This window comes from Chionomys nivalis, chromosome 4 (genome assembly GCF_950005125.1).
Source record: "Chionomys nivalis chromosome 4, mChiNiv1.1, whole genome shotgun sequence".
Lineage (NCBI taxonomy): Eukaryota > Metazoa > Chordata > Mammalia > Rodentia > Cricetidae > Chionomys > Chionomys nivalis.
The window spans coordinates 93,207,352-93,225,515 of NC_080089.1; the positions used below are offsets into that span (position 1 = coordinate 93,207,352).

General features: G+C 39.0%; 1 protein-coding gene and 1 non-coding gene across 2 annotated transcripts in view; one reads left to right on the forward strand and one right to left on the reverse strand.

Moving 5' to 3' along the window:
- Rasa2 (RAS p21 protein activator 2) overlaps positions 1-18,164 on the reverse strand; it is a 107,828-nt gene that overhangs the window by 8,659 nt on the left and 81,005 nt on the right. The window contains exons 17-19 of the mRNA XM_057767331.1: positions 16,147-16,224; positions 11,309-11,382; positions 10,479-10,585 (exon numbers count right to left, since the gene is read on the reverse strand). Of these exons, the coding sequence (XP_057623314.1) occupies positions 10,479-10,585; positions 11,309-11,382; positions 16,147-16,224 (259 nt within the window). The remainder of the gene's footprint in view (positions 1-10,478; positions 10,586-11,308; positions 11,383-16,146; positions 16,225-18,164) is intronic.
- On the forward strand, positions 12,982-13,087 carry LOC130874073 (U6 spliceosomal RNA). Its single transcript, XR_009057111.1, has one exon. It is a non-coding gene; the product is annotated as a U6 spliceosomal RNA (small nuclear RNA).

An 18,164-nucleotide genomic window follows, 5' to 3' on the forward strand; every position in this document is an offset into this window, starting at 1 on the left:
GGGTTTCTCTGTGGTTTTGGAGCCTGTCCTGGAACTAGCTCTTGTAGATCAGGCTGGTCTTGAACTCACAGGAAATTATTTTCTATGCTGCTGCAAATTTGTAGCACTATATGGAAGCAGAGAGAACTAATGTGCCCAGTGGTAAAGAGCCACTGAGAGGGCCAGGCAGGAGCTGACCTGAACAGTGAACACGACCATTAGATTCTTCAGTTCTGTCCACTTAACAATTAAAGGATTATCCCATAAAACAAAAACATTTAGTGTATGCGCACATGCAGGGCCAAACCTAAGGTAGGTAGGTGCACATTAGGCAAGTGCCCTAGCACTGACCTACACCTCTACCCCTAAATCACGCTTAATATTATTATCTTATGTATATGAGTGTTTTCCCTGCATGCATATATGTATACCATTTAAGTGCCCAGTGTCCTCAAAGGTGAGATGGAGACTTTGGATACCCTGGGACTAGAGTTATATATGGTTGCAAGTCACCACGTGGGTGCTGGGAATTGAACTCAGGTCCTCTATAAAAACAAGAGCTCTTAACCACCATGGTAGTCCAAATGCAACTGGCCCCTATACACTCAGGGAGTGGCACTATTAGGAGATGTGGCTTTGCTGGAGTAGGTGTGACCTTGTTGGAGGAAGTGTGTCACTGTGGAGGTGGGCTTTGAGGTCTCATATATGCTCAAGCCATGCCCAGTGACTCAGTTTACTTCCTGTTGCTTGTGGATCAAGATGTGGCTCCTTTTTTACTCTCAGCTCCTTCTCCAGCACCATGTCTGCTTGCACACCACCATGCTCCCCTCCATGATGATAATGAGCCAGACCTCTGAAACTGTAAGACATCCAACTAAATGTTTTCCTTTATAAGAGTTGTCATGAGCCGGGCGGTGGTGGCGCACGCCTTTAATCCCAGCACTCGGGAAGCAGAGGCAGGCGGATCTCTGTGAGTTCGAGGCCAGCCTGGTCTACAAGAGCTAGTTCCAGGACAGGCTCCAAAACCACAGAGAAACCCTGTCTCGAAAAACCAAAAAAGAAAAAAAAAAAAAAAAAGAGTTGTCATGGTCACAGTGTCTCTTTACAGCAGTAAAAATACTAACACAAGCCGGGCGGTGGTGGCGCATGCCTTTAATCCCAGCACTCGGGAAGCAGAGGCAGGCCTGGTCTATAAGAGCTAGTTCCAGGACAGGAACCAAAAGCTACGGAGAAACCCTGTCTCGGAAAAAAAAAAAAATACTAACACAACCAGTGAGTCACCTCTCTAACCCTGAATTTTTAAATTTTGTTTTATTTGGTTTTTGAGACAAGGTTTCTCTACGAAGCCCTGGTTGTCCTGGAACTCAGTATGTAGACCAGGCTGGCTCAGGTTTCTATCTCAGGTCTCATACTCAGAGATCCACCTGCCTCTGCCTCCTGAATGCTCGGTTTAAAGGCATGTGCCACCATGTACAGCCTTGTTTAAATTTTTTTAAAATATTTATTTATTATGTATACAATATTCTGTCTATATGGCTGAAGGCCAGAAGTGGACACCAAACCCCATTACAGATGGTTGTGAGCCACCACGTGGTTGCTGGGAATTGAACTCAGGACCTTTGGAAGAGCAGGCAATGCTCTTAACCTCTGAGCCATCTCTCCAGCCCCCCTTGTTTAAATTTTTAATTACACTTTATTTTAGTGTTTGTGTGTGTAGGTGCACGCACACAAACTACAGTACATGTGTGAAAGTCCCAGGACAACTGGCAGAAGTCAGTTCTCCCCTCCCACCACATGGCTCCCAGACACTGGACTCGGGCTGTCAGTACTGGTGGTGAGCACCGCTACCTGCTGACCCATCTTGCCAGCCCTAAAACATGTTTTTAAACTATAAAATGGTTTATAACTTCACATATTGTTCAGTTGGCTAGCTAATACTACAATGTTTACTTTAAAAGTGAAGATTCTGGAGATAAACATAAAAATTTTATCCGGCAGAGCGAATCCTAAACTGTCTAAGGGTTTTGAAATGTAGGCAAGGGGATTTGAGTTTGTTAAAGGGCCTCCTGCTAACGTGGCATAAGGTGAAGCCTGTCATTATAGCTTGGGGCTACCCGTACCTCATCTAGTTGTAGAAGCTATTGACAAAGACACTTTGACTTCGAGTCATTTTGTGATGTTTTTACAGCATCAAAGCTTTTTTTATTTCTTCTTCAAGCTTTTATTTAAGGATGTGTGGGTTGAGATATAGGAAGCTAAAAACATTATATTTTATATTGTTCAAAGGATTAATGCTGTGACTTTTATTTTTTGACAAAGAGCAGTATTTGGTTAACCTTGATTTTGTTGTTGCTGTGAATACAGACATTGATACAAAATGTTCAGTGAGTCTCTGGGCACAAAACCTAAAATTTAAGGTAATTCAAATAGATGTGACACATATTTTTAAAACATATTTAAAACATATTCTTAAAACATATTTAAAACATTTGGTGGAATGTCTTCTATATGCCAGGCACTGCCCTAATAATTTATGCAGGACATCAGAAGGGTTAGCCAGAGAATTTAAAAACATTCTTTCTTTAGATTTGTTAAATATACAAGACATGTCATACTCTTAACATTGTTCTATTTATTCATTTTGGGACGAATTCTAATATTGCAAGTGTAGAGAAAGCTCACTACGTTCAGGACCATCTATCTTTTCTTATACTGTGAAGGCTGATTTCAGTTAACCATGATAATTGGAGCAAACTACAATGTGAGTTAGAAATAGAAGATCTTCCTAAGAAGTTTCCAAAAATACAAAACAAAAAGACACAGAAACAAAGCACAAGTTTCATAGGACTTAGAGTGTCAACATGCTGACTAAATGCCCCTAAGAAAGCCATGAAACAGCAGAACTTTAAAAAAAAAATAATTTATTTTTATTTGCATTGGTATTTTGCCTGCATTTATGTCTGTGTGACGGTGTCAGATCTTGGAGTTACAGACAGCTAGTACCTGCCATGTGGGTGCTGGGAATTGAACCCTGGTCCTCTGGAAGAACAGTGTGCTCTTAATCACTGAGCCATCTTTTCAGTCCCAAAATAGCAGAATTTAAAGACTAAAGAAATGATATAAGAGTTTTCAGAGAAGAATTAAAAGTCTGAGATATAAAAAATTTTCACCAACAATGGAAACAAGTAAACAATGGAGTATTCTATCTTCTCCTTCCACCCTCCCTCCTTCCATCCTTCTTGTAGACCAGGCTGGCCTCGAACTCACAGAGATCCACCTGCCTCTGCCTCCCGAGTGCTGGGATTAAAGGCGTGCGCCACACCGCCCGGTTTCCCTCCCTCCTTCTTAAAAGCCTGTAGCGTCCATTATTCCCAGGAAGTTTCCCATCCAAGTACTAACCAAGCTGGGGCCTTGCTTAGCTTCTGAGATGAGAATGGAGCATTCAAGGTGGTATGCCCATAGGCCAGAGTTTTATATCTTTAAAGTTCTGAGGAAAAATGAGGCTTATGCAAGGATAAAAATGCTTTGGTACATATAAGAACTCAAACAAACAAACCCACTTAATTTGAAAATTCCTCAAGGAACTGTAGCTGTAAAGTTATGATGAAAAAAGAAAAAAAATGTCATCAAATATACTATGTTGGGTAAAGAAATCTGGAAAATTGATTCATTAGCACATAATGTAAAAGACAGTGCTCCACTGCATGAATAGAATACATTCATCAGCTGATGGGCATTATGTTGGTCCCAGTTTGTGGCTATTATAAATAATGCTCACCTAAACCCTCACTGAAAGTCTCTTGGGGCATCTGCTTTCATTTCTTTTGGGGTAGCTAACCAAGAACAGGACTGCTAGGGTCCATGGATGACTTTATGGCTGATTTCCCCCCTTGCCCTCTCATTCAGTTAACTCACCTGCCCTCAAGATAGAAGGACAGAACTGCTATGGAACATGCATGGTTTTATGGCTGATTTTTCCCCTGCCCTCTCGTTCAGTTAACTTTTTTTCCTCTCTCTGGGACAGGGACTGAAACTGTGTCCTCTGAGAAAGTGGCAAGTGCTCTGAATCATCTAGTCATCGTCTCTCTAGCCTCTCAAAGTATTTTGTTCTAGTCTCCTCTTTATCTTTTCAGTTTCTTTCTTTTCTTCTTTTTTATTTTTATTTTATTTTTTGCTTTGTTTTTGAGACAGGGTTTCTCTATGTATCCCTGGCTGTCCTAGAACTTGCTTTGTAGACCAGACTGGCCCCAAGTTCAAAAAGACTCACCTACTTCTGCCTCCTAAGTGCTGAGATTATAGGTGTGTGCCACCACTGCCCAGCATCTTTTCATTTTTTTTAAAGATTTATTTATTTATTATGTATACAGTATTCTCAGTATTCTGTCTGCATGTATGTCTGCAGGCCAGAAGAGGGCACCAGATCTCATTACAGATGGTTGTGAGCCACCATGCGGTTGCTGGGAATTGAACTCAGGACCTTTGGAAGAGCAGGCAGTGTTCTTAACCACTGAGCCATCTCTCCAGCCCCTCTTTTCATGTTCTTAATGGTCTTTTTTTCTTTTTCTCATGTGTATGTAGTATTTGTGTATATAGTGTATTTGCATGTAGGTAAACGTATAGGCTCATACAGGTGGACACCTGAAGTTGACGTAATGTATTTTCCTCAACAGCCTCTACTTTGTTGAGGCAGGGTCTCTCACTGAGTCTGGAGCTCACCAGTTCGCTAGTCTAGCTAGCTGATTTGCCTTGGGGATCCTCCTGTTTTGAATTGTGATGAAGTACTGTTTGTTAATATTTTTCTTTCAGGACTACACCTTTGATATATATGAAAGAAATCTTTGCCTAATCTTTGCTTATTGGGGCTGAAGAGATGTGTCAGTGGTTAGAAACACAATGTGGCAGCTCACAAACACTTACAACTCCATGGTTTCCATGGTTTCTGAGGATCTGTTGCTCTCTTCCAGCATCCCTGGACAGCAGGCATCAGAGATGTGTGCACACAAAATACCCCGCCACACACATGTTAAAAAAAAGACTTTCCTTGTTAATATAAATACTTAAAGCAATTAATTTTCATTAAGTACTGTTTTAGCCATATTTCACAAACTTTCTCTTTGTTGTATTTTCATTACCATTTACAGCTTAAAAGTACTTCTGAATTTCTCTGGCCTGTATAGGTTACTTAGAAGTATATTAACTTCCAAATATATATATATATATATATATTTTTTTTTTTTTTTTTTTTTTTGGGTTTGTTAACAGTGTGCCACCACCGCCCGGCTATTAACTTCCAAATATTTTTTGGGGGGCATTTCTAGATATATTGGGTTTTTTTTTTTTTTTTTTTTTTTTTTGGTTTTTTGAGACAGGGTTTCTCTGTGGCTTTGAAGCCTGTCCCGGAACTAGTTCTTGTAGACCAGGCTGGCCTCAAACTCACAGAGATTCACCTGCCTCTGCCTCCCAAGTGCTGGGATTAAAGGCGTGCGCCACCACCGCCCGGCTTAGATATATTGTTTTAATTATGTTATCAGAGAACATTTTGTACAATGTTAACTTTCTGATATATACTGAAACTTAGTGTTTGGTCTAGTTTAGAAAATGCTCCAATCTGAAAAGATTGTGTGTTCTCTGGTGTCATGTGCCACATGTGTGAATCAGATTAAGGTGATTGAGCGTGTTTCAAATTTCTATATTTTTACTGATTTTCTTTTTTTGTCTATTTTGATAATTACTTAGAGAAAAGCATTGTAACTCTTTCCTGACACACATTTAACAAGCTGTTAACAGGCACATACACTTGGGACATTACCTTTCTCTGTGAAGGCCTCTTTAGCACTGCAGACCATGGAACAGCTGCTCTGGAGTCTACTGTGACACCTCTCATCTTCACACTACCCTTCCCTCTACCTATCTGTGCTTTTACATTTAAGATGCATGCGTTGTACAAAGTATTTCATAAGATCTTGCTTGTTAGAACACCTGCTCTGGCAGTTTCCACTAAAATAGCTTCCTCATACCTACTGTAATTAATATTTTGTTGAGTGTAAACCAACATATTGCTGTCTGCTCTGATTTCTGATGCTTTCCCCTTGACATCTTTAGTTACTTTCTGAAAGGGAGGAAGGGAACAGGCTAATCTCATTTCTTTCTAAGCTTCGGTCATAAGTAGTCTTGTTTTAAGACAGGGAATCAGCAGTATCGCTGGTTGTCCTGGAACTATGTAGACCAGGCTGGTCTTGAACTCACAGAGATCTGATTGCCTCTGCCTTTTGAGTGCTGGGATTAGAGATATGTGCCACCATGCTTGGCATTATATAGTCTTAACTCATCATAGTCTACTTAAAATTATTCTTGCTTCCTTCTTAAGACAAGGTAATTTTCTCTTCTGCTATGACACCCCTGCCACATGTTTCCTATCTCAAGCTCATGACATTTCAGTGGACACTGGAAACATTTAATTACCATCCCTTAAACTGGTGCTGTCCTGGTAACTGATCTCTTGGAGCTGTAACTTATTCATGCTAACCAGTGTTCTTTTACAAATTTTAGTTATTGCTTTTCATTAGCATCTCTGAATTTTTCTTCTTGCCTAAACTCTAAAGTCAGTTAAGAATTTCAGGGCAGTTTACGTGCAATCTCAAGGATCCCTTCTCTTTTTTCCTCAATTTCCAGTCTTTCTGGAAACCCTGAAACTTGATCCTTTGATACCTGAAGCCAAACAACTGTATGCTTTAGCATGAATTTAGCAATGTTGCACTACAGTGCTTTTGCAGGTGGTCATAAAAATAGAAATCTTAGCCAGAATGATCCTTTTCTTTCAAGGATCCTTTTCTTTCTCTTCAGAGTTAGCTGTCTAACATTATGAGAGTGTTAGTTTATGCCAAGGTCTCCATTATTACCAGAACTCTTTGTGTATGTGTATTTAAAAGGTAAGCTCTCATCCAGCTCAGACTGGTTTTGAACTTATTACATAGCCAGGTAATTACCTTGAACTTCTGATTTAATTCAATTAAGCATTTTAATTCAAGTGCTGAAATTAAAGATTAAAGATGTGGATCTCCTCTCCGAGTTACTGTCCTGCTGGTGATGAAATCAGGGCTGTGTTAGTTGGAGCAATCTACCAACTGAACTACATTCCCAGTTCTCATGTATCTATTTATAAAAAGACAATTTCATCCCTTTAGTTGCTTTTGCCCAAATCCTCAAAATGTTCCTTTACTTGTCTTTTCCCCGTTCCTCACGTTTAATTCCTGAACAGATTCTCTTGAGTATTATCTTTGAAATAGATTCTGAATGTGATAGTTTTTATTACCCCTATTACTACCAACTGGTCCAAGCCAGTATCTTCTGTGCCTTGGATTACTGTAAATACAAAAACATTTGTCTTATAATCTGTCAGTACTAACCTGTAAGCTGAGTAAAAGCCTGGGTTTTAGCATGTCTTCTTCACTACTGTTCTGTCCTGTACCTCTGGCACAAAGTAGGTACCCAGTAAAATAGGTTTAGCTGAAAACATTTGCATAATTGAATTAATTATTTATTTGGTTCTTTGGCTATTAAGAAAACAAACAAACAAAAACTCTGGAGAGCCTCATGTCAGAAAACATGAGCAGGCAAAATATACTTATAAACATACTGAGTGTGTATGTTGATGGAAGCTGTCTAAACTGTCTGTATGTACTGACAGATAATAGGTCCCAAGAACATACATTATCTAAGTAAATCTCACAGAAGTATTTCAAAGTTGGGTTTATTAAAAATTTTACTAGTAAACTTGGTTAAAGCTTCAGAATCCAGAGTAGTGGTTACTGAAGTAACTCAGGCGACAGTATATCTGTAAGACTTGGTGTTCTCTGAAGAGTATCTGCTAACTGCTTTTATGCTAGTGACATGATGGCTACCACTAAGGATCTTAAAGAGAGGGGAAGAGAGAGATGACATGGAGTGACCAATGTGCTAGATGTTCCTATTAAATAGGCAGCTAAGAGGCTGGAGACCTAAAATGACTTCAATGAAGAGCTGACACGTGATCTGAGGCTTACAGGACATCAGATCACAGACCTGAAGAAGGAAAGATCTTTATGTAGAGTATATACAGAATCATGAACATAAAAACTGTACGTTAAAGAAACTGACGGCATAAGAAGTTTAAGGTGACAGCCTGACTAAGACAGGTGAGAGAGAAACTACACAGAAAACACACGAACACAAAACCACAATAGTCTAAGATGTTTAGCTGGGGGAAATAGCTGCACCCACTCTTGCAGACTCTGAAAATACAGTAAGTAGGGCACTATAATAGAATTAACATTACCAATAAACACCCCAAGTCAACCAGAAAATGCTAACTTACATTCAATAAATTACTTTTTAGAAGGCAGGAAAACACGTAATACATTTTGGAAAAATCCATCAAAATAGTTAAAACAAGTTACGTATGCTTAAATTGCAAGTTTTGGTAGCAATCTCACAATCTCATTTGTGTATTTCCTCCAACACAAAAGCAACGAAGCTCTAATATATTCATTCTTATGGTTCCAATAGTCTAATTCTATGAAACCTATCCCTTTATCAGCGGATAGAATAAAGGCTGAACCTGACAACTGTAGCTGTACTTAGGGCCTATGAGGTCCATGAAATTCCTATGCAAACTCCACGTCTATGTGTTTATATGTAGGATTCTCAGAAGAAAGGCACCGTGACTATCATCTGACTTAAAGGACGTTATAACCAGCAGACTTTGGAATACTAGCCTGGACTAGACAGTGCTTCGAGGAAGAAATAACTTGTTTATTCACAGAAAATGACTAATTTACCTTACATTTTATTTAACTGCATTACTGTTATTACTATTGTTTTTTGTTTGTTTGTTTTGAGATAGTCTCTCTCTACATTTAACCTTGGCTCTACTAGAACTCACTACACCTTGACCAAGTTGGCTTTGAACTCTGCCTCTGCTAGGATAAAAGGTGTGCACCACCATGCCTGGCTTTATTCTATTATTAATATAAACATAATAAAAAACAACACTATCCATAGGTGAGAATATTTATTTATTATTTGTTTTTTTTGAGACAGGGTTTCTCTGTGTAACAGTCCTGGCTGTCCTGGAACTCACTGTGTAGATCAGGCTGGCCTTGAACTCACCGAGATCCACCAGCCTCTACTCCCAAGTGCTGGGATTAAAGCCCTGGGCCACCATGCCCAGCAGGTGAGAATATAAAATTCAGTATAAGCCAAAATTTTGAAACATTTGAAGTCGGCTTTAAGAACACCAAAAAGGCAAGCCTACATATTTAGCTATATATTTATATACTGTAACAAACTATCTGGTGCCTAAAATGCAACTCATTCTAAAAAAATTTCTTACTAATATACTTGTATATAAAATATATGCATGTATATATGCATATTCATTCATTCTGAATAAGCTGCTCATGCGTGTGTATGTGTTTCTCTTAACTGATAACAGCAGTCCGTGCTATCTGGAGGCTGATGCAAGAGGACTGCTTAAGCCCAGAGTTCTGGGTCAAGATCCCATCTCTTTAAAGTATCTCCCCCATCATTCTACTACTCAGCAGTCTCCAGGGATGCACTCTACATTCTCTTCAAGTATCCTATGTCAGGTGTTTATGTCATCACTGTGGCATTTACAGGAAAAGCTCTCTTAGTAGGGATTTATCAATCAGATTTGATAGGACTTCAAAACCTTCTGAACACCTTTGATATGCTGAATGTTTGCTGTTGTTAGCTACTGTTAAGTCTGTACCTTTCTGCTTTTATTGCTATACTGTCTTACTTACCAAGTCCAGATGTTTTGTTCTCAAATTGATTTCTTAAAGCTTTATTTATTTATTATGTATATAGTGCTCTGTCTGCATGTATGCCTGCAGGCCAGAAGAGGGCACCAGATCTCACTACAGATGGTTGTGAGCCACCATGTAGATGCAGGGAATTTAACTCAGGTCCTCTGGAAGAACAGCCAGTGCTCTTAACATCTGAGCCATCTCTCCAGCTCTCTCAAACTGATTTATGCCAGGCTTTTATGTTATAGTTTTATTACATATCACACAATGTGATAAAATAAACACTCTAGTTTTTGTGTGTGTGTGTGTCACTGTGAGAAACGGTGCTGCAGGAAGGTGTATAGCTTGCAACTACCCGCCTACTGGGGCGTGGCCTCATAGACTATTTACCTGGATATAGCGGCGGCGAGATAGGGCCCCTTCCTCTCTGCTTCCCCCTGGGCCCCGTTTGCTGTTCGGTTTGCTTTGGGTCTGATCTTCATCCATCGTTCAAGCAGAGAATCCTGACTTTGTAAGTTTTACCTTTTAATAAACACCGGTCTATTTCTTAGTTCTGAACTAGTGTGGGATTCCTTTTTTTAAGCGTCCAATCTCTCAACCATCAAAACTCTCAACCACTCCCTGTGCAATGATTGACTGCAGCATGGAGAACCAGCAGAGTAAAGCTACAATAAAGCATAAACGCAACTCTACCTGGCTGTTTGTGGTAGGTGAGCTCTCTGCTTGTCAAGCAGAACCATCGTTTCTTGAAATTCTTTTTTCCAATACGGGTTCTTCCTTGAGCTCTTTTATACATTTCACTGCCAACATAACGGACATAAAATAAACCATTAGTCTCAGAGATTAAAATGTTCATCAGTTAAGAACTGACCTAACTCTAGCGGACACTGGTAGTCAAGCGTGATTATTAGAGTACAGAGTGACTTCCACTGATGACGTGTGTATTTTACTCAGGCCACACCGAGGGATTAGTCTTTAACTAACTAGGGTTGTTTCAGTTTTACTTTTAGGTATGCTGTTTATTTAGCACGCATGATGCCTACGCACATGTGTGCAGTACCTGTGGAAATCAGAAGAGGGCATCAGATCCCCCTAGAACTGGAGTTACAGATGGTTGTGAGCTGCTGTGTGGTTGCTGGGACTTGAACTCAGGTCCTCTATAAGAGCAGCCAGTTCTTTTAATGACTGAGCCTTCTCTCTAGCCCTAATCCATGTAGTTTTAAAACTCTACTATACAGACTAAAAATGGGTCAGATAAGTCATTTCCATCCCACTAACTCCTAGAAATAGGAGTTAGGCTGACCAGAGCTATCTCTTAGCTGCAGAACCCTGGGTCTATGCAGTCAGTGAGTGCTGCCCTATGCCATGGAGCTGACAGGCAGAGAGGGCGATTTACCTGACTGAAGATTCTCAGGATGTTCCGGGACGGAATGAAAACTCAGGTTTCCTAACTCTCAGACCCATGGTCTTTGTACTTACTGTCTACTGTGAAACATAACTTCCCTTCTCATTTCGTTAATTACCCTTCTTTCAGGTGCACAGGCTCGCTCGTACCGCTGGACTCCTTAGTTTCTGTAGATGAAATTTCATCCAAGAACTAAATGGGGAGATGGGAAAGTATCACAGTATGTGAGTAAGTAAGGGATATCATATAAAACCGTCTTATCTTACACGTCATTGAATATATTAGAAAATTCCTTTTTCAAAAAGGATTTATTTATTTATTTATTTATTTATTTATTTATTTATTTATTTATTTATTTATTTATTATATACAGTGTTCTGCCTGCATGTATGCCTCCAGGGCAGAAGAGGGCACCAGATCTCATTATAGATAGTTGTGAGCCACCATGTGGTTGCTGGGAATTGAACTCAGAACCTCTGGAAGAGCAGCCAGTGCTCTTAACTTCTGAGCCATCTCTCCAGCCCCTATATTAGGAAATTCTTCATCATTAAAGAGTATATATAGCCAGGCGGTGGCGGCGCACGCCTTTAATCCCAGCACTCGGGAGGCAGAGGCAGGCGGATCTCTGTGAGTTCGAGGCCAGCCTGGTCTACAAGAGCTAGTTCCAGGAGAGCTACAGAGAGACCCTGTCTCGAAAAACCAAAAAAAAAAAAAAAAAAACAAAAAAAAAAGAGTATATATAATGCAGGTTGAGAATCTCTTTTATACAAAATGCTCAGTACCAACGTGCTTTAGATTTAGGGTTCTGAAATAATTACATATACAATAAGATATTTTGGAGAGTGGACTCATATACATAGCCCAAAGGTAATTTTATATAGCGTTTTTACTAAACCTGCACTTTGTGACCTATCACATGAGGTTGTGGAATTTTCCATTGTGACATCATGTCCATTCAAGAAGTTTTAGATATTCCAATATTTCAGATTTTAGAGCATCTTGGATTGAAGAGGCTCATTCCACAGTTATCTATAAAATAAAATACATTTGCTATAGAAAATTTCTAATTTACAAATGAAAGGTATTCTAAACTTAATCTTAACTTATTCACAATTCTGAATGGACCTCCCTATAAAAATAATTCAATGTATAATCCTTAACTGCAATTCTTTTTGAGACAATATTTCACTATTTCTGAGGCTGGACTTAAACTCACTGCAATCCTTCTGCCTTGGCCTCTTTAGTGCTACGATTACAGGTATATACCACCATAGATAGCTCTTATTCATATTTTTGGTATCCATAACGCCTTGAATATAAAGAATTTATCTTTAACATTTAAAAATTTTGTCTTTGATTTGTAGGAAACTCATTTTATCACATAACTGGATATACCAAAGGAGATAGTTCATATAACTGGATATAACAAAGGAGATGGTTCGCATAACTTGCTCCCATTACTGTCTGAAATTCTGAAAAACTCATTTGGAAGATTCCTGGTTCCAAAGATTTTTTACATACAGGGCCACGAACCTGTCTGACAGGTCAGGTAACACTAATTTATGAACTGAACCAGATTTGACCAAGAAACAGAGTTACAAAATAAAACCCAAAAGAAAACACAACAGAGGTCTTATGGAACCAGTAAAGCCTGCCATTTGCTGGCTATTTCTATTATATATAACTGACGACCTTGACAAATGAGATAGCTTGAAATCAAATGAATATTCACAAACTTCCTATGCAGAATATGGGAATGTGGCTCAAGAAAATTTGCAATGTCCACTGCTTGTGCTCGCTTTGGCAGCACATATACTAAAATTGGAACGATACAGAGAAGATTAGCAATGTCCACTGCTAACACAGGAAGTCACCCAGTGAAAGCATTTAGCTTCATGAATGCGTAACTTGCACCAGGTAAAAGGCTTCATTTGACTAGTGTTTGCCTCTACAAGGAGAGAGGAAACCTGGCAGTTCAAAAGGTAATCTTTGCCGGGCAGTGGTGGCCACGCCTTTAATCCCAGCACTCAAAAGGCAGAGGCAGGTGGATCCCTGTGAGTTTGAGGCCACCAGGTCTACATAGTGAGTTCTAAGACAGCCAGAGCGACATAAAGAAACCCTGTCTCAAAAAAAAAAAAAACCAACAAAACAAAACAAACAAACAACAAAAAAAATCTTGTTCTTAGAGAGGAATCCAATTTTTCCTCCTAAATCAACTACCCATTTGCTTATCAGTCAGATATTACAAACTCAGATATCTGGATTTCACTGCTGTCTTCCCTTCTATGTTTCTAACTTAATACTTGAGGATTTTAGGATGTAAAAAAAACAAGCATATATTCCTGTAAGAATAACACTGAGGATCTAGTGCCTCCACTGTAGAACTGAAGGCACAGTGACCTGGCCCAGGAACACTGTGACTCACCTACCAGAGCACGCACTCAGGAGGTTTCCCAAGAGAGTGTTTTTCCTAGTTTGCTGGAAGGGAATCTTGGTAAGTGAACAAGCAAAAACAGAATTCCTTTTGTTCTGTGGGTGATGCAAGTTCAAGTATCCAAGGACATTAATGAAGTGCCCTGTCTCATCTCTATTTCCCGTGGATGGGCCCAATAGAGTCTAACATATATGAGTATCGCATTATCATGAAGGAGTACAGGGTAAAATAATGTGTGAAGTGTAAGAAAACAGTGAAGATGACAGGAAGGAAACTGTAGCTGGCACAGGATTAAAAGCATCTGTAATTCTTCAGTGCTGTGGTTCTGTCACCAAATTACACGATCACCCTGTATACAGAACTCTTCTGGTTACTTTTCCTATACTGTGTACATGATTTAGTTACTGCAGTGGTCAAAGTCACTAGAATAAATGCCAATGTGGACTAGAAACTGAGTTACACAGACATTTCTAATCTTTAGTACTTAATTACAGGGGCTGGAGATAGAGTTTAATCTTAAGCAGAATTCTTATGTAGGATATGTAAGGCCCTGGGTCCAATCTACAGACAGAAAGGCACATGGACATGGGGACAGACACGTGTACACGTATACACATATACACATACACACACACACACGGATAATTATGATCTTAGGGTAAACTCAAGACTACAGATACAAATGAGATAGTGAATATTCTATGGTGAGAACCTATCTGAAAGTGAGTAGATGACTCAGAGACAGTTTAGGAACATACTAAAGTCTGCCTCTTAAATCTGCTCCCCACTGGTATTATCAATTGATAACTGGTCCTATCAATTAGCAATTCTGATTATTATTTTTTAAAATTTATTTATTTATTATGTATACAATGTTCTGTCTGCATGTATACCTGCCCGCCAGAAGAGGGCACCAGATCTCATAGATGGTTGTGAGCCACCATGTGGTTGCTGGGAATTGAACTTAGGACCTCTGGAAGAACAGCCAGTGCTCTTAACCTCTGAGCCATCTCTCCACCCCCAGTAATTCTAATTATATAAGGAGGCGGAGAACAGATGTTACCAAAGCCTAGATTATTAGACATGCAAAAATAACTCCAAAACAAAAGCTAGTATATCATAGTCTTGTTAATTGAAGTCTAACTCTACTGTCCCCTAAAAGTTTCAATAATGTCCCCCAAATAAAGTGTTATGTTTAAAATTTCTCAAAAGACTTCAACAATTGCTTTAAAAAGTTTCAGGTGAATTTTGCACTATTCTAGATTAAAAAAAAAAAAAAGAACCTAGACTTGGCAAAGTGATGCACAGCTTTAATCCCAGCACTTAGGAGTTAGAGGCAGGTGGATCTCTGTGAGTTTGAGGCCAGCCCTGGTCTACATAGTAAGTTACAGGACAGCAAGAGCTACATAGTGGGACTCCGTCTTGAAAAAAAAAAATTAAAAACAAAAATCTATCTGGTGCTAGAAAGTTTACTTATGGAGTTCCCAGTGAAAGTATTTTAAAAGTCCAAACATATACTTTAGTATAATATATCCTTGGCTATTGACTGCTAACTCATGCTATCTCATGCTACAGAATCTGAACAGGCTTTAAAGACTGTCCTTGCTAGTCTGGTCACTGAGTTAGGATTTTGATAATGAAAGCACAGTACTTTCTTCAAGTTTACTTTAGATATATTTAAAAATAATTTTTCTTTCTACGTTTTCCAGATTTATAATACTGTATTTTAATATGGATGACTAAGGAGTTAAGGACCAAGAAATTAAAGGCTTAAAAAATATTCTCAGTTTCTAATCATATACCTTTTTACACGTTGTAGGTCTTACGTTAGCATGCTATAGACTATAGGCAGTTGTAAATTTTTATTTTTAGTTACTTTCCTCCAATTACCAACATTCTCAATAATTCATTGAAAACACTATTTTATATTTTTATTGTTTTGTATGGATGTGTGTGTCACAACATGCAAAGGGATATTAGATGACAACTTGTGGGAACTTCGTCCCCGTCTTCCAACCATGTGGATCCAGAGAGCACACTCAGGTTATCAGGCTCCACGAGTGGTGCCTTTACCTGCAGAGCTATCCTTGCTGGCCTATGCTGTTTTACGAGACATGAGTGCTATTAGACCAAAGGTTCTTAACAAAACGCAATTCTGTCCTCTGGGGACATCTAGCAATTTCTGGTCATCAAAATAGGGAATATGCTACTGGCATTTAATTCAGGGATGTTGTTAAATATCCTACAATGTAAAGGCTAGCTCTTAAAATCAAGAACTACCCAGCCCCTAATGTTAATAGTGTTGCAGTTGAGAAACCTAGCCCTAGAAATATGTATTTGTAGCGTTAAGACAACAAGGGCAAGTTATTGTTAAGAGTTGCTTATCTCACAGCCTTAGACTCCTGGATTGACAGTTTAAACATTTATTTTTTTAAACTGAAGACTAACTTCTAGTAAGAATGAGATGTTAATTGCTTATGCTAGATAACAGAGAAGTTTCCTATTTCCAAAATAAAACATACCTTTTTCACGTCTGTAAAATATCTTTCCTCTTGAAACATTTTGAGAAATTCACACATAACTGACTTTTTGGAACGAGACTGAAAAAACAAACACAGGATTTGTATATGTTAAATACGCACAGCTTCTTAAACTGTTAGTTCTGACTCCACATGGAGTCGTGAAACATGATTCCACAGAAGCTGTCTGAAAGCATAGCAATAAGAACTAATTCAAAATCAAACGTCATGACTCTGAGGTGTTTTGGGCAGTGTCAGCTATGCTGCATGGCACCCCAACATTAGAGCTTTACCTATGCTCACACCACACTCATGTCTTATGCTATGCATGCTAGCACATCACACGTCACCTCAGCACACAGCTGAGCTACTGTATATTAGGAACTGAGCTATTTCTACTAGACATGAAGGCTTTTGCTCTAACAGAAACCTAATGGTTTAATTACAGAAAACAAAGACTTACTGTATTTCTCCATGTCATTAGTCAGCATGTATCATATTAGTAGCTTTGGATTTTATAAGAATGTTTGATTAACTGCTTAAATTGCTGACTTAAGTTATTTGTTTCACTAAACAATCAAATCCCAAAACAAAACCCTAAAAAACATTAAGTAAAATCTGGTGTGAGATTAGGACAGAGTTCCCAACAATTTTTAAAATGGTCTTAAATATATTTCTGCCATTATGTTTATTTAATATACTTTTTTAAAAAACTGTATGAATGCTCTAACTACAGGTAGGACTTTACACCAGAAGAGGGCAACAGATCCCACAACAGATGGTTGTGAGCCACCATGTGGTTGCTGATAATTGAATTCAGGACCTCTGGAAGAGCAGCCAGTGCTCTTAACTGCTGGACCATCTCTCCAGCCCCCTGCAATATACTTCTGTTCCATGTGTTTATGCAAACTGATTATAAAATCAAAATATAATCAACTTTGAAAAACTATATCCTATAGTATCAAATATTCAATAATATTTATGAAAACATGAACAAGAATATCTATCTTATTAGTATGCAAATTTGTCTTCTGTAATTAATAAATGGTAATATTATAAATACAAGGAATTGACCTAAAATATTTTTGACTAATATACAATGTAAATATGTATAAAACACTACATATATAAATTTGTATAATTATTATATGACAAAAAAAGAAAATTTGATACAGATTTTGAAAATGTACTTACAAATGAGTGAACAAGGTTTAATTAGCATACAACAAGGTAAAGAGACATCATTTCTCACAAGCCTAAAGAGACAAGTAAGAAATGGGAATCCACCTGGTGTCGCCTGCCAAGAGCTACCTTTAGTGACAGAACAGCCCACACATAGCGAGCTGACAAGGGAGACCAAGAAACAAATTCTCTGGCCTCACTCTTCTTCTAGTATGCTGTGCCTCCACTGAGCAAACTCACCTGGAAGCCAGAGATCAGAGGCTCTCCTAAGGCACAGAGCAGAACAAAGTAGGGATGGAGATCTGGGTGGGCAGATGGAAACTATACAGCCCAATTTCTAGTTTCTTTTTTGTTTAAAAACTAGTAGTTGTTAAGAACGGCCCACATTCCAGAATCATGTTCCTCCAGCCTTCAGTGACTCAGCACCAACACCACAACATCATAAAGGCCAATGTGACACATCACTAAGGTCAACACAGCTGGTTTCTGTATCACCACTATGTATACGCTCCATACATCCCCTCCGCAGAAAGCTCGTGCCATCGTGGCCTGTGCTCTCTCCCCCTTTCCTATCCCTGCTTTGATACCATGATAGAAACCACTCCCCACCCCCACAACAAAACAAGTAAATCTCTTGCATGCGGTCTGTGTGTGGTGTGATCTTTGTGGTATTCCATGGCCCTCTGATACCACAAAATACTTACACTGGTACCAACAGGATATCCTGGTGCCTGCATTCCCCTTTGGGATCTGAGCTGCACTAGGACCCCTATCCCTTATCTTCTGTCCACCTGCAACAGACTCCCCTTCTAGCCCACTGACTGCTTGGCCTTCCGTCT